This window comes from Polyergus mexicanus, unplaced genomic scaffold (genome assembly GCF_030449975.1).
Source record: "Polyergus mexicanus isolate NDT 795.1 unplaced genomic scaffold, iyPolMexi1.0 SCAF_27, whole genome shotgun sequence".
Classification (NCBI taxonomy): domain Eukaryota; kingdom Metazoa; phylum Arthropoda; class Insecta; order Hymenoptera; family Formicidae; genus Polyergus; species Polyergus mexicanus.
In genome coordinates, this window is record NW_027223347.1 from 1 (window position 1) to 22,448 (window position 22,448).

Sequence of the window (22,448 nt, forward strand, 5' to 3'; positions counted from 1 at the left end):
CCTATTCTATTCAAAGAACTCGTTTTTTTCCCTATTTTCTTTAGCATATAATCACAGTGGTCCTTAAATCGTAGTCTATCGTCAATAATTATGCCTAGGTATTTCATTATTTCCACACGTTCAATCTCAGTTCCATCCAAACATTTCAATGTTATATTACCTCGCAGTTCTTTTCTTATACTTCTAACAATCATATATTTCGTTTTTCCTGCATTCATTTTTAACTTATTTATATTCATTCACTCTTCTACTATAGTAAATGTCATATTCATTTTGCCCTCTAATTCCGCGCTGCTTTCTCCAGTTACATATATTAATGTATCATCTGCAAACATTTTTATGCTACATCCTTCTGGACAGATTTTTATTATATCATTTATATATACTATAAATAATAAAGGTCCTAATACAGATCCTTGCGGTACTCCATATTCTGTGGTCATTAATTTAGACCATTTATTATTAAATTGAACCTGCTGTGTTCTATCCTTTAAATATGATCTTAACCATTCTATAACCATTCCCCTAATTCCATATTGATATAATTTCTCTAATAATCTTTCTCTATCTATTGTTTCAAAGGCTCGCTTAAGATCCATGAAAATTACCCCTACCATTTTTGTCTCACTAACTATCAATTTCCATTCATCAATGACTGTTTGAATCGCTGTTTCACACGAATACTGTTTTCTAAAGCCCGACTGATGTTCTGTTATAATACAGTTATCTTCAAAAGCAAATTGAAATACGTTTCAATTTTCTTTTTAACTACTAATTCTAACACTTTTTCAAATATTGGTAACATATTTATAGGCCTAAATTCATTTGCTTTTCTAGCTTTCTCTATTTTTGGAATCGGTATTATTGTAAACGTTTTCCAACCTTTTGGACAACAACCTTCCTTCAAAGAATTATTTATTATATCAACAAATTCCTCTTTTATTACGCAAAATGCTGCCTTTAATATATCGCTAGTTATTCCCTCCTCTGTACCTTTCTTTTTCGGTAGTCCTATAACAATTTCCTGTAAATGCTCTATACTAATCATTTCAAAATTTTCCATAATTCCCTCGTTTTCAATAACATAAATAATTCTTTTACATGCATTCCCAGTTTTACTCCCATTTATAGATTTATAGATTTTACTATACTATTAATACTTTGTATATAATATAAATTAAATTTATCTGCTATATTGCATCCTTCAGTACTGTCTAATATTTCAAAATCTATATTCTCTACTTCCCTCTTACCTCCTGGTTCGCCTCTAATTATTTCTTTTAGTGTTTTTTATTAAGATCTATCATATTTTCATAATATTCTTTCTTCTTTGTCTTAATTAATTTAACTACTGTATTTCTTTCAATTTTAAATTGCAACCAATTTTGTTCCGTGTCAGCATACAATGCCTTCCTATATGCCTCATCCCTTTTAGCCGCTGCTTCTCTTATTTCATCCGAAAACCACTTTTTCCCTTCCCATATTCTCGGAATTCTAAAATTTTTTCTAGGTGCTGTAGCGTCCAACGCATTTACTATACTATCAACAAATTTCTTCGCTCTCACACTGATATTCATATCTTGGTTTTTCTCTAATTTATTTTCCACTAATTTAATAAATTTATCTATATTAAACTCTCTATAATTCCTAACACTAAGTTCTCTGTATTTATTATCAAATTTATTCGCATTCAGTTCAACTTTTAGCCACGCATGGTCCGTTATTTTAGGTTCATACATTACCTGCACTTCTATTTTATTATTAGCAAAAATTAAATCTATAATTGTTTTACTATCTTTCGTAATTCTCGTCGGTTTATTTACATATTGTTTCATGCCTAAGCTCAACATTGTCGTTTGTAACTTCCTTGTATAAAACGAATCTAACATAATATCTATATTAAAATCTCCTATTACCATACATTCTCCCCGTATTATTAACTCTTCTATTATATCCTCCAGAAATCTCACGAAATCACCATGCGATGCACTCGGTGAATGATATATTACCATTATTATTCCTCCATACAATTTTTCTTTCACCTCAATCGCAGCACACCAACAATTCGATTCTAATTTTTTTACTAATACTATTTCATATTTAACATCATCCCTTATATATAAAACAACCCCTCCTGTATTTCTATTTTCAGCATCGCATCTAATTATACTATAACCTGGTACGTTCACTTCACTGTCTTCAATTTCAGCAGTCAATCTTGTCTCTGATAACGCTATGAATGCCGGATTTACTTTCTTCATAATCTGATGTTGTATCTCATCTTTATGCGCCATCAAACTTTGCGTATTTGTATACAATATTATTTCCGCTTCCTTCTGTAGTTGCTATTTCGCATCTTCCCAGCCGGCTCTCCTCTTCTCCTCCTGTATCGCCCTTTTAAATGTTGGACATTCTGGGCTAAGGGCGTCGTGTTCATCACTTATCTTCAGGTTGTATGTTCGAATTTTAAACATACAATTTACACATTTTTTCTTTGTTGCCGAACATTCAATCGCTTTATGATTTCCCGCACATTTGTGGCATGTTTCATCTCGCGTACAGTTTTTTGCAATATGATAGTATCCCCAGCATTTAAAGCATCTTTTAACATTAATGTGATTGAATATAGGACATTTTCTCCATCCTACATTTAGTTTCTCTTTTTTCAACATCAATTCATGCGTTTCTTCATCTACTTCAATTATTATCGAACCTTCTTCTTTTTCTTTTCTTCTAAGTTGATTATTATCATTTCTTTTTTCTTTAACTATTTTCTTCACTATTCGCATTTGGAATCCATCATTTATTGCATCAATTCTATTCTGCTTCTTGATTGTAGTTATTAAGTCATCATCATCCAATCTCATTTCTTCTTCGCTGACATTGATAATTTTTATTTTGGGCTTCATCTGCGATGATTCCGTAACTTTGAAATTTTCTCCTAGTTTGTCCTGCACTGTGGCTTTCAACGTTTTCATTTCTTTTCCAGTTTCACAACCCATGATCACTGTCCCCTTGCTTCCTTTTTCGTTATTCCCATCGCCATGTTTTTGATATCTACCTTTTCTTTTATCAATTTTTTTGTAACTTCACTCTCTTGTTGAATCTTGGGTTTGATAATTATAACATTCTCTTTCTTTTTCTCTTTAACCGCTTCATTATAGCTCCTTTGTATTCCTTCTGTTGACCCACTTACTTCTCCCTGTATCATTCTTTTCAGCTCTTCTAGCAGTTCTTGCTTAACATTTCCCAATTCTTCACGAACTATTTCCTTGACCATCATTTTAATTTCCTTCTTATATGCTGTTTCATCCTTTATTTCTTTTACAACTTTTACCAGCCAATCTATTTTTACGTCAATAGTCGATGATCCACTCGCTCCTGATATTCTATTTCCACTACTTGGCGTCGTAAACGAACCTGTAGATCCTGTAGATCCTAGCCTGTCCCTGCCGCCCCCGGCCACTGCCGATGCCTTCTTCATGTCTGCTTCACTTTCAATTATAAATCTGTCAAATGGGCCAGAACACGATACCAATTCTTGATTTTTATCGTAAATCCTATGCTTGCTTACACATCCTGGATGGTAAAACAGCTTAATACGATTCACCTGATAGCAAGACTTGCATGTCACCACCTGATTTTTTATTGTCTTTTTACATGCCGAGCATCGATATTCAGCATATTCATCGTCCATGCCGATAATTATCGGCCGAAACCGCTAATATCAGCGTAAGCGATCAGTCATCTCTGTTCCACTGTCACACGTCAGCACTTTTGTGTCCACCTTTAATGTCTATCTTTCGTGTGAGACTTTTGTGTGTCCCAGACAGAAAATGCACTTCTCACGCCCACAAAACAGCATATCCCGGCTAGATAACACTCATGGCTAATGCCGGTCTATGCCGCTATGACTTGAATAACTTTCTATCACTCCCCGTAACTATTTAACCGTTTAAAAGTTATTACTTTTGCGGAGCAATGTTTGACACGTCTTCTTCACAGAGAGAGAGAGAGAGAGAGAGAGAGAGAGAGAGAGATGACTGCTAAATTCACCTCACTGCATCGTCGTTTCTCGCTCCTCCTGCCGCGTAGTTCGCTCCACTCCGTCTCGCTACTCTCCGACCGTCGCCCCACCTTTTCTGCTTTCCGCTGTAGACGGCCGCTGATTAGCTAACTTTAACATCGTATAACAACAAAAAAAAAACTCAGATCAAAAAATTGTTCAAGACTTTTCGATTTGGATTGCTGTTCTGTATCTGATAGTATTGGCAATATGCGTTTGTTTAGTTACATCCTGTATATGCACATATGTACATATGCAAGTATAAAATTTTCAAAAAATGGGCACCCGTTAATCTTGTTGCATTACTGCTTTCTGCCACGAGAGGCCAGAAAGCATTTTCAGACCGTATTTCGGCCGTAAAGCAATATGCTAGAGGAACAAGGATAGCACGCGATTGTCGCTCCTTGTTTGACATTATCTCCCAACCGCATCCATATGCTCAACGTATCGGTGTTTGCCTTCACGGACGCTACACATACGCGATAAAAGACAGACAAAGATGACGCAATCATCTTTCCTTGTCACGCGGCCAGTGTGCCATCACGGAATATTCCCCATGTTCTGCTGTTAGCTGTACTTTAGATACAGATGTGGTGAAATTCGTAGTCTTCGTCCTACATCTCGAAACATTAATATTTTTTCATGAAACTTGTTCTGACGTATTATTTATATTGTTATAATTAATCGTACAGAGCCGGATTTTGCAATTTAGCTTTCAAAAATTTATAATAAATACAATATGAATTTAGGAGTAACTACACCTGATCTGCGAGTAGCTGTATGTGTTTGTTTAGTATAAGAATTTTTATTTTGATCATTTTTCCAAAAAAACACTTGTACATCTATGAAGACGATGCTGCTGAATACGAATATCATCATTAGAATCCGATTTTCTCTTTATTTTGGCTGTAGGACGTAGACTACGAATTCGTAATTCACGGTTTCCAGCGAGAGGTCTCTACTGTCTTTCCTATCGACCCATAAAACGCATGTTAGCTTGCATTAGAATGGATGGCGGGCATTTCAAGCATCTGCTCTAAAATTTTTTTTTTAGTCAATCCGCTCTTGTTAGAGCGACCAATACATTTTAACGTTGGAACATCTGATTTGAGCAGAATAAAAATAAATTTTCCCAAGTGTAATTTATTAATTACATTATTCTTGTAATCTTGCAATTGACTGAAACTTTCGCATCGTGAATGCAATAATTTCGAAAACGTAATAACGTATAATACATGCTTGTTAAAATAATAATTATTTATTATAATTAGAAAAAGTTATTAATTATGATAAATAAGTAATTTTTTTAAGTACGTCATTATACGTTTCATGTTTTCTACCGCATTCGTAATGCGAAGGTTTTAGAAGATCTTTCGTCTTATCTCGCGTCAATCACGCGCCACGCGCACGTCGCAACTTGCACGGTTCTCGCATCGCTAGGCAACGAAACAATGTGATCGCGCAGTCTCCGCCAGTGATGCCAGAATTGAGACGCGAGCAACATGACTCCGTAGTGGAAGGGATACACACACAAGCGTAAACCGTGCGCATGTAATGCGCAGAGCGCTCTGCGCATTACATGCGCACGGTGTGTATCCCTTCCACTACGGAGTCATGTTGCTCGCGTCTCAATTCTGGCATCACTGGTCTCCGCTAAATAATAATTATGCAGCAGTTAACAATACGTAGCATGAAGATTCGCTACGCTGTGAGTGAGCAGGTGAGTGAGTGAGTGCGTGAATGAGTGACCGAATGAGAGAGTGTATGAGTGTTGTGTAAAAGAGAGAAAGAGAGCGAGAAAAATAGTGTATGCGTACGTACGTGCGTGTGTATAAACGTCTCTCCCTCATTTTCTTCTTCCCTTCCCTTCCTCTCTCACTCACTCACTCTCTCTCTCCCTCTCTCTCTCTCTCTCTCTCTCTCTACCTATCCACCTATCCACCTATCCACCTATCCACCTATCCACCTATCCACCTATCCACCTATCCACCTATCCACCTATCCACCTATCCACCTATCCACCTATCCACCTATCCACCTATCCACCTATCCACCTATCCACCTATCCACCTATCCACCTATCCACCTATCCACCTATCCACCTATCCACCTATCCACCTATCCACCTATCCACCTATCCACCTATCCACCTATCCACCTATCCACCTATCCACCTATCCACCTATCCACCTATCCACCTATCCACCTATCCACCTATCCACCTATCCACCTATCCACCTATCCACCTATCCACCTATCCACCTATCCACCTATCCACCTATCCACCTATCCACCTATCCACCTATCCACCTATCCACCTATCCACCTATCCACCTATCCACCTATCCACCTATCCACCTATCCACCTATCCACCTATCCACCTATCCACCTATCCACCTATCCACCTATCCACCTATCCACCTATCCACCTATCCACCTATCCACCTATCCACCTATCCACCTATCCACCTATCTACCTATCTACCTATCCACCTATCTATCTATCTATCTATCTATCTATCTATCTATCTAATCTCTTCCTTCCTTTTATGCACACACTCCGTGTAGCTGATTGCAGCATCCGACGAGCGGCGATCCGGAACAACTTTCGCTAAAGTGACGTTATTTTAAGAAATAAATATTCCTGATGTAATTTTAAGACATTTTTTTCTTTTTTCAAAATTTTATTTAAAGCATAATTTTGTTATAAAATAAAATAATTAGCGAATCATGCGGTGGTAATCACGCGTCGGACGGTCAGTTGCGGCGCGTTGCGCCGCTCCTACCTTTTTTTTTTTTGTGACGGAGGGGAAATGCTTTTACGCATACCCCGCCTCGATGGGGTTCGAGGCGGGGTTATGTGGGGCTCACCCCGACCTAAACAAACGGCCGGGAAATACCCACTAAAACCCCTCCGGGTGGTCTTCTCGGGCGTTTCTGGGAGCCTCCCTGGAAACTGGCATGTGCACTACTTCAGGGAGGCCCCCCGCCCGTAAGCCTAGCCCGCTGGGGGAGCAGTTATTCCTCCCCCAGTGCCCACATTAATGACGTGGGCATCGGCTTCCCTATCTAGGCGAGAGGGGGACCACCGCCCCTCCCGCCTCCCTCCCGTTATGAGTCCCGGGGGGGCGTGGCCGGGCCCAGGTACCCCACCTGGGCTCCGACCACCGGGCCCGACCCCGGGGGTGACGTCCGCGACGAGTCAGCCGACGCCCCCCGATTTCGTCGGGGCCCTGCGCTAGCGCTGGGGGCCTTCGATGGGGCCGGACCCGATCGTGGCCCGGCCCCCTGCCCCCGCGCGCGCCCCCCTCTGTCTGGGGCGGGTCTCCGGGGGTACCGGGGGCCGATATGGCCCCGGCCCCCGTCGCCCCACCCCGGGAGGTCCGTGGGGCGCGGCGATGTCATGCCGCGCCCCCCTGACCAGGGGGTGCGGGGGTCCGCGGATCCTGCCCGTTGTGGGCCCTCCCCGCGTCCCCCCCCCCCAGATCCCCCGGCCACCACTCCTCGGTCGCGAGCTCCCCGGCGTCCGCCCTCGCTCCCGCTCTCTCTCGGCCTCCTCCTTCTGCAGCATCACTGGCTCGCAGAAGGAGGAGACCGCCCCCCAGGACTCCTCGCTCTCGAGCATAACGCCCACGATTCCCGAGAGCGAGAAGTCATTAACGCCTATTAAATCGACGAGGACACGGCGCTCTTCCGCCCACGCTGGGCACACCTCCAGCGTGTGCTGCGCCGTGTCCTCGTCCCCCCCGCAGTGATGGCAGCGTGCGCTGTCCTCCTTCCCGATGCGACACAGGTACGCGCCAAAGCAACCATGGCCCGTAAATACCTGTGTCGCACGGTACGACATCTCGCCACCCGCCCTCGTGACCCACTTGACCAAGTGGGGGCGGATGGCCTCGACGACGCGCCTCCCCGTGTTATCACGGGGGTCGGAGAGGTGCTCGTCCCACCTCTCCAGAGCGCGTCGCCTAGCCTGAAGCCTCACGGCGGCCTTGACCTTGGGGGTCAAGGTCACGCCTAGCCCGCCGAGCTCCCGCGTACGCCTGTACACGAATGCGTACATTTCGGCGTAGAGCTCGACGGGCGGCGTCCCGGCCAATACTGTGGCCGCCGTGTGCGACACCGTCCTATATCCGCGGACAACCCTGATGGCCACCCTCCTAAACACGCGGCGCAGCAGCATCCTGCTGCGCCCATTGGCCATCAGGGCGTCCGCCCACACTGGCGACCCGTAAAGGGCCACCGCTCGGACGGTGTTCGCATATAGGCGACGCACCCGGCCGTCCGGACCCCCGAGATTGGGCAGGAGTCGGCCAAGGCTAATTGCCACCGACTCCGCCCTGGGGGCCAGGCGCCGAAAGTGCTCGCCAAAGCTCCAGGCCGCGTCCAGGTAGAGACCCAGGTACTTCAGATGGTCTCCCACCCGGACGGAGATGTCGTCCACCGTGACATAGGCCTCGGGGGGGGGGTCGTGTCCTACGTCCCCCCCCGTGCATGAATAGCGCCTCCGTCTTTTGAGGCGCCACCTGCAGGCCCATGTCACGGATAGCGCGGACAGCGCACGCTACCCCTACGTTGGCGGTGTATACCGCATCCCCCCAGCTCTTTCCCCCGGCCAACAGCAGCGTGTCGTCCGCGTAGCAGACGACCCCGCAGCCGGGGGGGAGAGCAATGCCCAGCACTCTATTGTACGCGAGGTTCCACAGAGTGGGGCCCAACACTGACCCCTGTGGAACCCCGCAGTACACGTCCCTTCTGCACTGGAGTACCCTGTTGTCCGAGTACTCCAGCCACCTGTCCCGGAAGTAACTCCTAAGGATCTCCACCATGTAGGGGGGGAGGCCAAAATTGTCGGCGGCCTCCCCTACCCTACTCCAGGGCAGGGTGTTGAACGCGTTGCGGATGTCCAAGGACACCGCAACGACCACCCTGCCCCCCTTCATCATGGACTCCGCGAGGGACCGCACACGCAAGATCGCGTCCACGGTCGATCGCCCCCCGCGGAACCCATACTGGTCCTGGTGGAGGCCCACGCCATCCCGAGACAGGTGTTGGACGAGGCGGTTTGCCAAAACTCTCCAAGAGCTTTCCCGCCTCGTCCAACAGGCATATCGGCCTGTAGGCAGAAGGGACGCTGCCAGGCTTGCTCCCCTTTGGGATGAGGACCAACCTGGCCCTCACCCACGCTGGGGGGAATACACCCTGCCTGAGGCAGTTGTTGAACAACTGCCTCAGGCGCCCGGACAGGTGGTCCAAGGCTAGGACCCAGACCCGGCCGGGGATCCCGTCGGGGCCCGGGGCCTTATTGCCCCTGAGCCTCAATCGACGGATCACTCCGGCCATTTCGTTCTCTGTCACCTCCAGGTCCTCCGACCACGGAATGGCCGCCTCCTCCTGGCGGCCACCCGCGTCGAAGGGGGGGCCCTCGGATGGAAAGAGGGCCCCCAAGACGTCCTCGAAGACCTGGGGCTCCAGGGACTCCGTCACTGGGGGCGCCCAAGATCTAAGCTTGTTCATCACAAGCTTGTATGGGCGCCCCCATGGGTCTGCGTCCAGCGAGCGTAGGAGTTCGTCCCACGCTCGGGCCTTGGACCTTCTGATCTCGGCGCTGAGGGCGTTCCTTGCGGCTCGGAACCCCTCATACGCCTCAGCCGTCCTCTCGGCGTCATTCCGACGCCGAGCCCGGGTGAAGCGTCTGGCCGCGACGGAGCATCGCCGAAGTTCGGCGATCCCCGCGCTCCACCAGTACGCCGCTCGTCGCGGGCGGGGGCTGGTCCGGGGCATCGCGAAATCACACGCGTCTCGCAACGCACCCCGGAACCAGTTCACCTCTTCGGTGATCCCCCGCCCCTCCCCCCCGGGACACGGCCAGTCCGCCGCGAGGACGGCTGCCATCAGCCTGTCCGGGCTCATCTTGGTGAGGGCCCATCTCCGTGGCCGGGCATCTCCCCGGCCTTGGGAGCGGCCGAGCACCCCGTGGCGGGCAGCGTGCAGGACCACCTCTATGTAGAGGTGGTCCGAGAGTGTTTCGCACTCCGCTACCCGCCAACTAACGATCTTGCGTGCGGCGGAGGGGGTGGCCCAGGTCAAGTCCGGGACCGATTCCCCCCGCCGCCGCACTAGGGTGCTCCTCGACCCCGTGTTAAGCAAACACAGGCCGAGTGCCGCCGCCCAATCCTGCAGGGCCTCGCCCCTGGCGTCCGTGACCCGGGAACCCCAACGCGTCGATTTCGCGTTGAAGTCCCCGGCCACGATAGTTGGACGGGGCATCTGTCGGCGAAAACAGGCCGACACCCCGTCCAAAAACGCCTCGAACTGGGCGAGGCCCACGTTGGGGGAGATGTACACTCCCAGCACAGAGATGGGCCCCCACCTGACCGCCACCACTCCCGCCCCGGCCTCGACCGGTGTGCAAGGCGGGAGTGTGGGGTCGTGCCTCCAAGTGATCGCGACGGAGCCCATCCGGTCGCCAATCCAACATGGACTGGCTTCCGGAACCCGATAGGGCTCCGCCGCGATCCCCAACCCGAACCCCCGCTCCGCCAGGCTATGCAGGAAGAGGTCCTGCGCCCGGCGGGCGTGGTTCAGGTTGGCCTGTAAAATGCCCAGGGACATTTATTTATGTGCCCCTGGGCTCCGCCATCACCACCTCCGTCATTGAGGCGGGGGGCGTGACGGCGGTTGTCGTCCTGGCCCTAGGGGGCCTCTTCTCCTTGGGGGCCTCTGTCGGGGTCCCCGTGTCTTCCGCCCCGCACTTGCGGGTGTCGGGCGCCGCGGTGATCTCGGCCAAGTTGACCGACCGAGACGGCCCCGCGGCGCCCGCCGGCGGGAGGGACTCCCGCTGCCTGCCCGGCCGCTTCTTGGGGGGGGTGCATCGTGCGCTCCCCACCCTGTGGTCGGCCGGGCGCCCCAGCCCCGCGCAGACCGGACACCTGACCTTTCCGGCGCAGTCACGCGCCAGGTGCCCGGTCTCTCCGCATCTATAGCAGCAGCTCCTACGATCGATGGGGCTGCTGCAATGCTGCTGGACGTGCCCTCTCTCCAAACATTTGTAACATTGGAGAGGGCGCTTGTCCAGCATCTCCGCTTGAGCCCGGGACCATCCCACCTGGATGGTCCGGGCTGCTGCCGCCTTGTTGGCGGCTTTTAATGGGCACTGCACCCACACGGTGCCCAGGCCGCGGGTTGGGAACTTTATGTCCCCAACCCGCACCTCTGTCGCCTCGCAGGCCCCTAGCCCAGCGATGGCCGCCGCAATGTCGGCGGCCACGATGGACCGATCGAGGCCCCGGAGCCTGAGCTCTGCCTTCCTTACCGGGCGGGCGAGACGGACCCCCTCGTCGCCGGCGAAGACCCGGCGGAGGTCGGCGTAGAGGGCATCCGCCCTCCGCGACGCCGTTGGCCCCTCCCTCTCGCCCGACCCGGCCAGCTCGACGATCATGGCCCCGGTCGCCGCCTCCCGGACCCGGAGGGAGTCTATTCCCAGTTTCGGGAGATCAATCTCCCTCCGGGCCCTGGCCATTGTCGCCTGGTATGCCCCGTCGGCGCACGTTATCGTGACCGCCGCCGATCGGGGCACCCTGCGCCTCGAGGCATCGCCTCGCTGGCGCCTCCTCTTCCGCTTCCGCCCCCCAGCGCGCTGGGTGGGCTGTGCCGCTCCTGCGGCTCTTCCTCCGGCCGGGGGTTGGGCCGCCTGAGCGGCCCTCCCCCGAGCCGTCCTCTCCCCCCTCCCCGCAACCCTCGACCAGGATTCGTCCTGGCAAGGGACTGCGAGGGGGAGGGGAGGCAACCCCCGATCTCTAGCCACCGGCCTGGGATCGCTAGGGGGGGGCGGGGCTCTGCTCCGCCCGCCCGGGGTAGCCGGTGCACCGCGAGGCGCGGGCGGCGGGGGCCTCGTGCCCCCGGCCCCCGCCGCGCCGCGCGACTTCTTCCGCTTCCTCCTCTTCCTCCCCTGCCCCGGCGCTGAGGCGCCGGCAGGGGGGAGAGGCGGGAAGTCTCTCCCGGGCGGGCGGCCGGCCATGGGTGTGGGCCCCCTAGGGGGTCCGCCCCGGCCTAGCGCCGCCCGCATGTCGACGAGGGTGTTGATCTGCTCTGTGTACCATGCGTACCAGGCGCGTTCACCCTCGCCGACTATCCCCGGCGGGTAGCTCACGGGGAGCGGTGCAGAGGAACCCCCCAAGGGGGGCCTCATCACCGCCGATCCCCGGCCACCCGCCGACGTTGGGGACCGCAGTCCCGTTCCCCCCCTCGGGGGGGACGTTGGGGGCCCCTGCCCCTTACCCCCCCCGAAGAACGTTGGGGACGTAAGTCCCTTTCCCCCCCCCCGTAAAACGTTGGGGACGTAGGTCCCTTCCCCCCCCCAACGTTGGGGACCCCGGTCCCGTCTTCCCCGCTGGACGCTCCACTCTCACCGGGGCGTCCAGCTTCTCCATCGACTTCACCCGGGGCGCCCCCCGCCTTTTGCGGGGGGACCCCCCGGGCGTGCCGGGCCTTCTGTATTCGACGCGTGATTTGCCAATTATTTTTGCTCATAACTCAAAAATTACGCTTCAATTCAAATTTTGGTAAAGGAAAAATCGTCTTAGAATCGTATCAGGAATACGTCATTTTAAGGATGGAAGGTTGTTCTGAAACACCCTGTATATACACATATTTGAATTTTCCATATGTAAAATATAAATCAAGAATATATACAACTTATTAAAATGAAGACTAAATCTAGTAAATAAAAAGAAGATTGGAATTTTTGCAATATCTTTCTTAAATAGTGTTTTAAGACTTTGTGGTTGACATCTCGAAGCATGTTTCACATTTTCTAAAACTGCATCGTAGGCTTTTGTTTTAATCAATGCAGATGCCAAATTATTATAAACTTTTATAATCTGCAATTTAGGATTATTAACTAACTCTTCTTCCTCATTTTGATTCAAACTTGAATTATATTTGTCGATGACAGACATTCTAATATACCCTTTGATAAGATTATATTGGAAAAGGCAGCTCAATCCGAATAAACCATCAATTTTCATGTTTATGTTTTTCATTGCTTTAAAAAAATAAGTTAACCATTATGCAAGAAAATAAATAACTTTTATTATATAATTTATAAACAAAATTATTACCATATTTCTCTTCTTTGACTAATCCTTTCTATTTCAAAGCTCTAATTCTGATGCTTTCAATTCAATTGTATATAATATTTTTGATACAATTCCCACAAGATTTGTTTTGTTACAATAACGTAAACATGCAACTCATTGCGTAGCCATTGGTAAGTGACCTAAGAATATTACTTACGCACATTATAATTATATTTATATATAAAATATAAATAAATATTCACACAACCAAAAAATACGAGTAATCCCAAATACACAAAATGTTTGTGGACATTATAGAAATGCTTCGATATGATTTTATTCATTTCATCATTTTTTATAAAATCAATTAATAAAAATGTGTACTCAATGTTATTTTATGATATTTTTGGTAGAATTCTCATAAGACTTTGCTGTATTAACATAAACTCATTGTTTAATTATTTATAAATTAAACAAAAAATATTAATTATGCATTAATTATATATACATTTATATATAATATATAAATAAACATTATACATAAATGCGCATTTACACATAATTCAGTTTATCGTTATGGAAAACATAACTCGAAATCTTCAAATATTCCTTCAATGATTCCATAATCATTTTCCAACAATGTATTTATCACAAATATGTTAATTGATAATGCATTGATTCAATGTAAATTGATCATATGTAAACATTCGTTCAATTTCGCTAATATAATCTAACTTTGCTCAATATGACATCTATTTAAAAAATCGCTTCTCTTCCTTGCACCATTCCACGATACTCGTTAATCACTTTAATGACCGTTAATTACTTTTTATCTTGTGTTAGACTATTTCGCGATATATAAGCATATTTAATAAATCAATAAATGCAAAAAAATATTTGATCTCTTCTGGTTATATCATTTATTAGAATACATTATAGAAGGAATTATATACCTTTTATGTGCATGCGTTTATTCCATAAAATGGACTTGTTTTATATTTATATTAAATGACGCTTCGTAATAAACAAAATTCCTTTCTATTGCTTTCTATATTTTGATATTTATTCACTTACATAATTTATATTATTGTTAATTATACAATTTGTATACAGTATAATATTTATATTAAAATTATATCTATAAAATACCTATACAGTTTAACTTCTGTATTAAAATCGTATCTATAAAAATAAAATTATATCTTGTTAAAATTATATCGTGTTTTAAAACCTTGTTTGCGATATTGCGCGGACGTGCGAGCGAGGATGCTGCGAAAGACTTTGTGCGCGGAATGAGACGGCCGACGCGACGAATCGGCAAACGCGAAAGCAGTTAGACGTCGGTGATTCTAGGACAAACAGCCTATGTACACGGTAATTAACAGAAAATTCATGCGAATGCATACGAATGCAATCGTAATTTGCACGCAGCGGATAAACTGCAAAAAATCGTCTGTCTCGGAATAACTCCGATAGTCACACGCAACGTCAGTGAAATAAACTATTTCAAGCAACTATGTCGAATTTTAATCACACGAACAGCGTACACGTGTCGATAACTCTAAGCGGAATGCGTCCGGTCGTCGGCTCACTTTTATGCAACCGTCTCCTTCGCGAAGGATCCAGAAGATTCTGATAATGGTTTTAGAATGGATAATACATCTGATCACGTGGTCGACGTAGTTAGATAGACGAGAACAGGTCTGAGAAGCGACAACTCTTGCAGTCCTACATTTTTGGCCGTCAATCAGCAGAGCCGTGCGCGTTTCAGTATGATATATAGTTCAGTGGAGCCGCCCATAGCAAATCAACGCAATCTCAAACAAACCTGTTGAATGATTGACAATAAGAGATTGAGCATTAAGACACGTTGTGTTTGTATCCCTTCAAATTCAATATAGTATATATAAGCTTTGTAAAAATATATACTGTTTATATATTTATAATTCCTCCGAAAAAAAATTTCTTTTCTATTAAATAAAACTTTAAAAAAATTACATCCATGTATATACCGTATAATGTAGTAATTTATATTTTTCAGAAAAAATATAAATTTTTACAAAAAGCAGTGATATTTCACTAAAAAAGGCCTGACAAAGGTAAAAGAAATATAAACAATATCCCAATTTACGTACGCAATAAAAGGCTTAAAAAATTATTTACCTCTAAAAAACAGTTTAAAAAAACTCTAGAAAAAATAGCTTATAAAATAATTTTCCTCTAAAAAATAAAAAACCGCTAAAAAATAAAAAATAAAGACTAAATATGAAATCAATAAATAAATAGCCAAATACTTAGAAGTAATTCAGTAATTTGAAATAGTATTTGTCATAAAATCAATCTTGGATTTATAGAAATATTATTGTTTCTCTCGAGGAAATTAAAATGCATTTCCTAATACATTTTAGGAAACTTAACCTAACTTTACCTAACCTAAAATGCATTTTATTTTTATTAAAAAATTACACTATTACAATCGAACAATTAGGTTTCGAGACTCGCTTCGCATTTCCGAATGTTTGACCCGTTTGTGCTACCATTTTAGGGGGTTATTCACAACTTAATACTCAACACGTAGTAAAAGTTTTAAATTATTTTAGTTCAATTTTAGTTAATGAGATATAGTTATGCAAAGTTGTGTTACAAAATTTTGTTTAAAAATCAGTGCAATGAAGGAAAGCTTGACAACGCGCCAACATTAAATTCTGCATTAAATTAAAAAAATCTCCTTAAAACATTTGATCTGTAATGATAACCAATATTATTTAGTTTTTGTTTTTAGACTTTAGACTACAATTTAATCATTGATTTACTTATATTTAATAACATTGTTTTCCATTACTATAATGCATACCTAATCACTGATCAAATTTTGTTCCTTATTTTAGTAATCGTTTATATGTGTAGTAAAACTTCTAATTTTAAGAATCTTGATTCTTAATTTTTTGAAATAGAAAATGCAATATTTTTTTAACTCCCAGTATTATTTACAACCTGTCGCAAGAGTTTGACATTAAGTAAATCTTATAATATCAATGTTAGCATGTTGATATTGTCCCACTGGAAAGTACCTTTTAGTTTACAGTCTCATGTTGATCTTTAGTTTACATAAGCTTGATTATGATTGCTGGGCCTCTTAGTCGCTTTGTCTATATGTTTTATTTAAACCTCATTTGTGAGTCCAGTGGCTTGAATCTCTGTAGTCTTTTTTTGTCAGAGCTTTCTTTGAGTAATCTAGTCGTTAGTTCATGTTGCAGTTGTTTGCGGATTTCACAACCTTAATAGCTCGCTGGATGATTGCTTCCGCAATTGTAACATTTTACTTCATCAAATTTTGCTTGTCTTGGGCAGTCACTCGTCATGCGATTTTCCGCGCATTTTACACATCTCGGGCTTTTGAAGCAATAATTTTTAGTGTGTCCGTATATTTGGCATCTTGTGCAGTGTGAAATGTCTCTCTTTTTGTACGGTTGCTCAAAACTTATGTATTCAGTAAATGGTTAATTTTGTAAATATCCTTATTATTTTCTCTTTGCTCTAATTCTATAAAGAATAGAGGTAATGGTTCTTTTGTTTTGATGTGTATAATGTAAGTTATATTGATTACTTTATGATTCTGACTTTCTATTTCTTCCTTGAGTTCCTCTAAATTTGTTGTTGAATGCATGTTTCTTAATACTACTTTGAATCTTTTATCATTTTTACTTTGGTATATAAATCCTTGAGTGGCTTTTTTCAAGTGCATCCATTATTGGCAGGTATTTTTCTGAGTGGTTGTATTTCGACTTCGTTGTTCCTTAATATTTTAATTGTGTAATTATCTTTTGTGATTTCTTCGAGTAGTTGTTTTAATGGAATGATATTTTCAATACCCTTTACGAATATTGGTGGAGATTTTGCTTCGAATCTATTTAGATTAATATCTATTTTCTCTCTATTTCTAGGATTTCTTCTACATTTAGTTTTTTATAGATGTTGCAGGTTTCAATTGGTTTATTTAGCCAATAATCGCTAATTAAACATTTGTCGTTTTCTGGAGTTGGTATTTTCAGGACTATTTCTCGTCCTTTTTTTATGCTCTACGTTTTGCCATTTTTGTTCATGTTCTTGTTTTTTTGTATTATGTTAATTATTTTGACTATATTGTTGCTGTAGCGTTTGTGTTTGCATGTTTGAAATGTTGTCTATTGTTGTTTGGATTTCTTGTATGGCTTGAGTACGATTTTGATGATGGTGTTGTTCTTGATGGTTGTAGTCGACTTCTTCAGCATGATTTATATTTATATTTGAATTCGGCGCGTTGTTCATATTGTTGATGTCTGCGCAAGCACTGCGGCAGCGTTTTGTGCGCCTGTCTAATTCTGACAGTTTGCCCGTGTGTCAGCTGATTTAATGATGTCTCTTTTTAGTTTATAAAAGATAAATCTCTGAATTGTTGACAGTTAATAATAATTTGGTCCCACTCTATTGAGGGTGAGGCCAGTGAATAGCTAGACCAAAATCTGCAAGAAAAATGCCTCCGAAAGGGGCAGATAACGGTAGAGGACAATACTTTAGAACAGAGTGTTACATACGTGTATAACCAGACTCACCGGAGATGACGGATGAAATGCAATATAAAATAGATTATTCATTCATTTAAATCAGCATGTTACACGCGGTATCAAAGTTTATCGGATGTACATTTTAAATATTTAAATAAATCAAAGTAAATACGATTCGAAATAAATATAATGTAATACAAAATACATTATTTATCCAATTTCAATTAGCATGTTACACGTGATATCACAATTTACAGGATATACGCATTTTGAATATTTAAATAGATCAAAGTAGATACAATGATGAAAGAGTATATTTCAATGTTGCAACACGCATTTCTATTGTGTTTCAAGAAAATATTTTAGATCATATATCTTGAGTAAATTATAATATGTAAAACTATTATAAATTGTAAAGCATCACGAAATTATATTATTATTTATATGTACATATAAAATATATATCTTATTATTTATTTGCTGATCGAAGTTTTAAAGAAATATAGCATCTCGTTAAAAAATGTTTAAAATTGTTTTCTTGTAATAAATGTCGGTAAATCTACGGAAAACCCACCTATATGAAATAATGGATAAGAATACCCAATTCTTATGTATTTTTGCCTCTTGAACACGAATACAAAACTTAAAAATGGCGGTCGGACTCGCAAATCGAAGAAAAACGCAAAAATCCAACCAAACGCGAAAATCCAACCCATGTCCGAGGGATGCATTTTTATTAGTAATAATTCATTTCTGGAATATAGGTTTGGGTTAGATTATATCTTCCAGAATGGAGTCCCCTGTAAAAGAGTGGGGGAGGGGGGACGGAACCCATTGTGTTCACGCATACACCTTACTATCCACACTATAATTATGGAGTGAACTTTGCTTCGCGTTGTGAAATATATGCGTGGACACAGTGGGTTCCGCCCCTCCCCTATAGGGGGGGGGACTCCACTTCTGAAAGATATAACCTAACCCAAACCTATATTCCAGGGGTAAATTATTACTAATAAAAATGCATCCCTCGGACATGTGTTGGATTTTCGCGTTTGGTTGGATTTTTGCGTTTTTCTTCGATTTGCGAGTTCGACCGCCATTTTTAAGTTACATTTTCGTGTTCAGGATGCAAAAATACATAAGAATTAGATATTCTTATCCATTATTTCATATAGGTGGGTTTTCCGTAGGTTTATTGACATTTATTACAAGAAAAGAATTTTAAAGTATTTTTCAATGAGATGCTACATTTCTTTAAAACTTCGATCAGCAAATAAATAATAAGATATATATTTTATATGTCCATATAAATAATAATATAATTTCGTGATGCTTTACAATTTATAACAGTTTTACACATTATAATTTACTCAAGATATATGATCTAAAATATTTTCTTGAAACACAATAGAAGTGCGTGTTGCAACATTGAAATATACTCTTTCATCATTGTATCTACTTTGACCTATTTTAAATATTCAAAATGCGTATATCCTGTAAATTGTGATACCACGTATAACATGCTAATTTAAATTGAATGAATAATGTATTTTATATTATATTCTCTATTTTGAATCGTATTTACTTTGATTTATTTAAATATTTAAAATGTGTACATCCGGTAAACTTTGATACCGCGTGTAACATGCTAATTTAAATGAATGAATAATTTACTTGATATGGCATTTTCTATTTAAAAAAATTAAGAATCAAGATTCTTAAAATTAGTAGTTTTACTACACATGTACACGATTGCTAAAATAAGGAACAAAATTTGATCAGTGATTAGGTATCCATTATAATAATGGAAAAAAATGTTATTAAATATAAGTAAATCAATGATTAAATTATAGTCTAAAGTCTAAAAACAAAAGCCAAATAATATTGGTTATTATTACGAATCAAAACCAAATCTTTTAAGGCTTGCTTAAAGCCAAAGTATCATCGTTGCAACTGAGCCTAAAATGTCTCTTCTCGGCATGCACTTGTACTCGCGCAAATTGGCAGTTGTTTTAAACTTAATATCTCTATAATTATTGCAAAAATCGCAGAATAGTACAGAATTTTTCTACTCGATCTATCCGAGTAGAAGTATACCTGATGTGCCATAAGGCCTTGTTAAGGTTTCTTTCGAGACTACCCTAGTAGGTTTGACATAAGGCACGAACGGGACCAAATAAACTTTTTTTTATTGCTAGCTAACGAGGTCATTTTGATCGGGATTTAATAAGAACCTTCTCAGAAATACCTTAATGTGAATATGATAGTTCATTGAGGTATTTCAGATGTTATCTCGCATTCTTTTAAAAAAGATAATGTTTTACCATCAAAAAGAGATATTCAAAACTCTGTAATATTCAATAATGTGAAGGATTGTACGTATTAAAAGATATTACTTTGTTTATGTTTGTTCCATTTTATTACATTTATGAAATATGTTATATCAATATGCTAGGTTATATAAATATATATAAACATTATCAAAATTATTAATTTGTATTACATTCTCTTGCGTTATATAATTAATAAGCTTATACCTCATAATCACCTGATAAGAATCTCGATTAAATAAATTAGATTCCCGATAAGGTCTTCAGATCAATTCCCGATAGGGGCATTGCGTTAAAACGCAAACATTCAGATCCTGTTTGGATGTACTCATCAGGATCCGATCACTAATTAAGGCGTGCCTGATCAGTTCTTAATCGGGGCCATAATATTATTTCCATTCGGGTAATCCGCATACGTTGATACGGTTATTATCGCGCGTACATACTCTGCATGTATATATATAAATAGATCTATCTTTAAATGCGTTATAAGCTTTTAAGTTTTCACATTTTTATGAGTTTTAAATCTTTTTCCTTAAAAATAATTAAAAGACGAGATATTTAATAAATATGATGATTTTGAAAAATGTGCAAAGCTATTAAAAGCTTTAAATGCAATAAAATTTGTTACCAAAAATATTATTTAAAGAGTAATTTAATATTTTTAACGCAAAAAAGATTTATTGCATATTTTTTTGATTTTTTTATTACTGCGCATAAGTTTAAACAAACAATCTATCTCGCATTTGAATATAATTTTCAAAATACTATTTTAACTCGCACGTTTTTACTTTGTGATTGCGTAACTGCTGAACTTTAATACAATATGTAAAGTGATTTTAATTGAATGTATAATTGTACTGATTTTTGCCATCTATTTTTTTCCCCGGAAGTGAATCTGTTATATATTAAGTAATTATCACACAGTTCATATCTGATTTTACAGATATTATGGCATATTTTGCTCTGTGGTATAGGTTATCATCTTATTAGCCAGTTTGATGAAGTTCTGTTTTTAAGAGAGTTACTGTTAGTTAATAAAGAAAGAAAAATTATTTGGAAATTGAACGTGATGAGTATAAATTTTTCTTGTTTTTTTCATAAATATATTTCTTTTTTATTTTTTGAGTAAATTATGTTAAAGATTATTTCTGTATGTAACTAAATCATGTGCATAATATAGTGCGCACAATTTGAGCAAATGTGAAATAAAGTTTATAGTTTTATCGGTCTTCTTCTTGCTTTAAATATTCTAAACATCTGTGCTATGTTTTTAGTCTGCTAATTTTTTAATTTAAATCTGCTTTTTTATATCTTGAAATTCAAAATTTGACAATCTTTTTTGTCTCTTAATAATAATGCTACACTTTATGTCTTTTAATAAATATTCTTACATAATAATGATATATTTGTATAGTCATAATTTATTTTAGAGAGAGAACCTTTTCTTTATCAGTAAATTCTTAAATAATGATATTGAGTTTATGAATAATTAAACCAATCTTGTTATACTACCATTATTAGGTCATTGATTAGAAAAACTTAAAATACTTTTATTTTATATATATTTACTTGGAAGACCATAAGAAATTTAAAACTGTACGACTATTCTCTTTTTCTATACATTTTATGCTAAATTTTCCGTTGTTTTAAAAATAATTTTTAAAATTTCATTTTTTATCATTCCAAATACATATGTATATATAAGATGTCCCAGATCATTTAGGACAATACTCGTGTGCAGATAGAGTGAACCAAATTGAGTCAAAAAGTGCTCTATCATTTTTTTTATAACGCTTAATAAAGGAGTTATTATTGAACAAAGTCTGGCCAATCTGACGAGTATCCTGTAATTTTATATTAAATGTTTCATATAACCGGCTTATCGGCTCTCATTTTATGAGTTTAAGTTTTCTTCTTGCCAGCTTTTAGCGTCGTGTGGTTTTTTATTCAGTCGCGTTTTACTGAGTACACCACTAACATGGTTTGTGCGAATTTAATTGATCGGTCTCGTTATCTTCCCTCTTCGGAGGAAGAGATCGACAGTGATGGTGCAGTATTAATTATTGTGCCTCAAACGAATATGAACATGGTGGACGACGATTTCGACGATGCTTTTTGGGTGCCTCGTTATGAACCTCCTGATGAGTTCATTCCGTTATTGCGACGACTTTGGTTGGGCCTGTCTCTACTCCCTCGAAATTCTCGGCGTCTTTTTATGGAGCAGATCCGTACACTCGGTATCTCCGGAGGGCGAGGTCGGGCTATGCTCGAGCAGATGCGTCGCGTTCTGGATCGGATGCGGTCTTTCCAACAACGACTAAGTAAGTTCTTATTTTAATTTTCTATAAATTGCTTTAATTTGTTCGTATGCATGCACACCGCTTTCCTACCTTTCTTAATTGTATAAATCATGTCCGAATTTTT

General features: G+C 41.8%; 1 protein-coding gene across 1 annotated transcript; it reads right to left on the reverse strand.

Annotated features, from left to right (window-relative positions):
- Positions 1-410: 410 nt before the first annotated feature.
- LOC138943478 (uncharacterized) lies at positions 411-3,002 on the reverse strand (the record flags this gene model as incomplete). Its single annotated transcript, XM_070314326.1, has 2 exons — positions 2,714-3,002; positions 411-709 (listed from the first exon to the last, which is right to left on the reverse strand). Coding segments are annotated over exons 1-2 (588 nt in total), but the record flags the coding sequence as incomplete, so codon positions are not given.
- Between the last annotated feature and the right edge of the window lie 19,446 nt (positions 3,003-22,448).